This window comes from Corylus avellana, chromosome ca8, assembly GCF_901000735.1.
Source record: "Corylus avellana chromosome ca8, CavTom2PMs-1.0".
NCBI classification, from domain to species: domain Eukaryota; kingdom Viridiplantae; phylum Streptophyta; class Magnoliopsida; order Fagales; family Betulaceae; genus Corylus; species Corylus avellana.
In genome coordinates this window covers 8,504,641-8,508,695 of record NC_081548.1, presented here as the reverse complement: position 1 = coordinate 8,508,695, position 4,055 = coordinate 8,504,641, and the positions used below count along the sequence as shown (strand labels likewise).

At 42.3% G+C, this 4,055-nt stretch overlaps 1 protein-coding gene across 1 annotated transcript; it reads right to left on the bottom strand.

Annotated features, from left to right (window-relative positions):
• Positions 1 to 169: 169 nt before the first annotated feature.
• Positions 170 to 922, bottom strand: LOC132190835 (uncharacterized). The gene is made up of 3 exons (XM_059605870.1): positions 822 to 922; positions 616 to 761; positions 170 to 519 (listed from the first exon to the last, which is right to left on the bottom strand). Exons 1-3 carry the CDS (start codon positions 920 to 922, stop codon positions 170 to 172), a joined length of 597 nt encoding a protein of 198 aa, XP_059461853.1.
• Between the last annotated feature and the right edge of the window lie 3,133 nt (positions 923 to 4,055).

The window sequence follows — 4,055 nt, the reverse complement described above, 5'->3', positions numbered from 1 at the left end:
CAGTCCTTGCTGAAGTGACCGAACTGGCTGCACTGATAACAAGTCCCGGTTGCCATCTTACAAGGCCCCAATGAACCTTGTTACACTTCTGGCACAGTTCAGGCATCTGACTTTTTTGCTACTGAGCCTGAAGGGTATTCGAGGCACGTCCTTGTGGCCTCTGAGGTGGCTAACTCTCCACTTCCATCCTCTTAGCTGGCCCAACTCCTCCTACCAAAGTACCAGGTCCTTGAGCCCTCCTCTTCTGATCCACATATTCCAATGCATTCTCCTTTAAACTCTCTTCATAGATCAAAGCCTGATCCACCAACTGGGGGAAATCACAGATGTCAAAGCAGGTCAGCATTGTTCGAATACGGGTATTTAGACCCCATTCAAACTTCTTTTCCTTCTTCTCCTCATTCGAAATGAGGTACATGCCGAACCTTGACAGCTGAAGAAACTTAGTTGCGTACTCAATCACCTGCATACTTCCCTGGGCCAAGTCCAAGAATTCTAATGCCTTCGCCTCCTGAACGACTATGGGAAATAAGTGTCGATTGAACTCGTGCTTATAGATGTCCTAAGTAATGGCAATCTCTAAACCCAAATCAGCGGCAAGCACAATCTTCTTGCCTTGCCACCAGAGTTTAGCCTCCCCAGTTAGCTTATAAGTAGTGTAAGCCACCTTCTGCTCATTGGTGCACCCAGTAGTAGTCAACAATTCCTCCATATCATTTAGCCAGTTCTCTGCATTGATATGATCGCTCCTACCATCAAAACTGTCCAAATGATGACTACAGAAGTCCTTTAGAGAACAACCGAGTCCTGCGGCTGGCTACCTTGTGACCCTATCATGATCTAAAGCCAACACCAACCGGCCAATCGCATCCATCAATTGATCCATTTTTAAGGGCGCTGCTTCGTAGACTGGAATGTCCATTGATTTTAGATAAACATCGTCTTTAGCATTCCCAATTTCTAGGGTATTAGGCCTGGTTGTTGGGTTCCTTCGCTATAGCATTCTCTGCAACGAAGAGCAGAGTTAGAACCGACTCGATTAGAACCGAGCAACCAACCTAGAAACTAAGTCCTAGCAACTATCTAGCTTATACTCTAGTGTGATCATTGCATAAGCTTTCTTTCCTTTTATCCTATAGTCCTTTAGAGCATAAGGCTCTGATACCAATTGTAACGACCCTGATAGAAAAATCAATTAGCTGGTAATCGACCCCATGATTCGTCTCCCAACCCTATCCCTCAACGGCACAAGACTCAGGGATCATAACCTCTCATATGCGAGAGACCTCAGCGAAAGACTTTTAAATTATAGGAATAGAGAGCAGTAACTAAAACAACCACACATTCATATAACCAAGTAAACACAATACCTCATAATATAAATATGTGCCAGTCACGAAACAACCATTGGATCCAAGCCCATATATCACACACACATTTGACCTTAAAGTTAACATGTATAGTAAGCCCATGGCCGTTATCCCGTACGTACCGGTATACCATGTCATATGATGCAATTAGTCTTGTCTGTATTTTACATGCATGCTTTTACAAGTCTCAATGTCGTTATCTTTGTTAAGTAGCACATTTTCATAGAAAGCTACAGTTCATGTGCAACAAGGAGTATATCGTGAGAGTTGTAAATATACATGCTTTGGTACACAAAACAATCGTGAAATGCGGGAAAATAAATGGTGAGCATTATGTGAGTTAAAACTCACCTGGGTCGAAGAAAGTCTCTGAGTATCCCTCCACACGTTCTAGGTTCTCCAATTCTGTGGAAAACCTTCTATTAGTCCTAAGTCCAACTAAGACAAACCTAGAACGTGAAAACAGGAGCTATCGGATGATTGGTAAAAATGGCATTTACTGGAACGCTTCTGATCGTACATCCAGGTTCGTGGCCATACGTCCGCCCAAAAGGCTTGTACGTCCGGTCTCGTGGCCGTACGTCCGGTCTCGTGGCCGTACATCCGCTCAGAAGGTCCAGGTAGAACGTCATTTGTTCCCAACGTCCTCCTATCCTCCCAACATGTTCTGAAACTACCCAAAAGGATTTCTAAGACTCCCTACCTCAAAATAAAGCCTCCATGCACAAGGAAAAATGTTTAACAAGGATGAAACGCTAACTCAACCCCTATCAAGATTAAAGCTTAACCTAGTTAGAAACTCAAACCAACAACTAAGCTAGTCTAGAAAAGTAGTATAACAACTAGAGAGAAACTTAAGCATAGAAGGTTACCTCCTAGAAGTAAGGCCTTCAAGAAACCACTTCTCATTTTTCACAAAACTCTTAAACTCACAAGAACACTCACATAGGGGATTTCAGAGAGCCTGGGGCGAAAATGAGCATGAGAGGGTGAGGGGTAAGGGGTATTTATAGGTAAGAAAAAGCTGAGGGCGCTACAGGTGATTCTGAAAAGTAGCGTATGTACGGTACTATTGCGGCGTATGTACGGTATTGTTTCCCCACCGGATTAAAGGATGCGTTGTACCTAGTGACCCAGGGGTTATCCAAGAGTCAGCGTACGTTTGGGTGGTCCCCCTGCGTACGTCCTCGTACGATTTGCAGGAGTATGTACAATGGTCCCCCTACGTACGTCCTCACTAAAAACAAGAGCGTACATACGATACTATTGGGAGTACGTACAGTCAAAAAGTTTAAAATTCCCAAAATTGCCCTACAATTGTACCTAGTGACCCAAAACCCAAATTAACCCTCTAACTAAGCTACCTAAGCTTAGTTAATTATTTGGGTCACTACAAGTAAATACTTTGGGTACTACAACCCCTTTACCTTAGTTTGCTTTTGACAGAAGAATAGGTTCAAAGGTGGCATTCGGTGGAGCAACAAGGGTTGTGGCGTCGCTATGTTTGAATGGAAAATAAGGCTTGGTCGGTTGCTAGGACACGTGGGTATTTTATGTAGATCAAAGTGCTTGGGTTTACATGAGGAAGACCCAAGCAGATGCAAGTGTGGAGACACCGAGAGGAGTCATGCCAAGGAAGATCAAGACAAGATCACAAACGCGCACGGAGGCTAAAGCCCATCCAGACAAGGAGAGCATCCGTCGAGACAAGAGTGAACCCGAGATCTTCGTCTGAAGCTCGTCTAACGCACGTTTGAACTAGGCCCAACCCAGGAACCTCGTTTGAAGTACATCTGACGCACGTCCGAATGAAGCCAAACCTGAGAGCCATGTTTGAAGCCCTCGTCTGGAGCCCATCCAAACGCCTATGTTATGTTATTGCTATTTACTGCTTTTTTCCTCTGACCGTCCGGACGGAGTTATGTCCCATAACTCCGTCCGGACGGCCAGCGTAGATTCACAAAACCGACTTTAATTATGCTTTCTATTAGGTTTAAATGTGTTAGGGTTATAAATACATGCTTATAACCCTGAGAACGTAGCTTTTGATTATTGGTCTTCTTCAATAAAAGTTATGTCCTGTCCGAACGGCCAGCGTAGATTCACAAAACCGACTTTAATTATGCTTTCTATTAGGTTTAGATGTGTTAGGGCTATAAATACATGTCTATAACCCTGAGAACGTAGCTTTGATTATTATTTGGTTTTCTTCAATAAAAGTACTCAGAGTTAAGTTTCTACTTTATTTTCCTTCAAACCCTAGATAGTATCTATTGTTTGGAGAAGATTTCTTTGATTTGTTGATAGTCTCACGACCTTAGAAATATTTATCCCTTCTACTTGCTGTGTTTCTAGCCTATCATGATCCTACGCTGCATCAATATTCAAATACTCAAGTATGTGACCCCCTTCAAAGTTGCTTATGTAGAAGAAAAGTAGTTTGATGTTGCCTCATTTTAGAATTTAGATGTTTTATCAAGGCAAAATGTGAATTGAAGTGTCTTTTTCGAAATAAAATTTTATTTCATTCACAACGTTATCGTCCATTTACATAGATGTAACATACACACCCATCATGAATTCACCCAAGATATGTAAAGATTCATTGAAACTTTCTGGAGAATTACACTTAATCTCCTAATTTGACACTTTCTTTTTCTTTTGTAAAAAATCTCCAAACGTCAA

Coding starts and splice junctions, on each gene's coding strand:
- LOC132190835 (XM_059605870.1), bottom strand. CDS start 922: ATGGACATTCCAGTCTACGAAGCAGCGCCCTTAAAAATGGATCAATTG. Junction 762..821: donor GATCATGATAGGGTCACAAG/GTAGCCAGCCGC, acceptor TCATTTGGACAG/TTTTGATGGTAGGAGCGATC. Junction 520..615: donor GGCTAAACTCTGGTGGCAAG/GCAAGAAGATTG, acceptor TATTTCCCATAG/TCGTTCAGGAGGCGAAGGCA.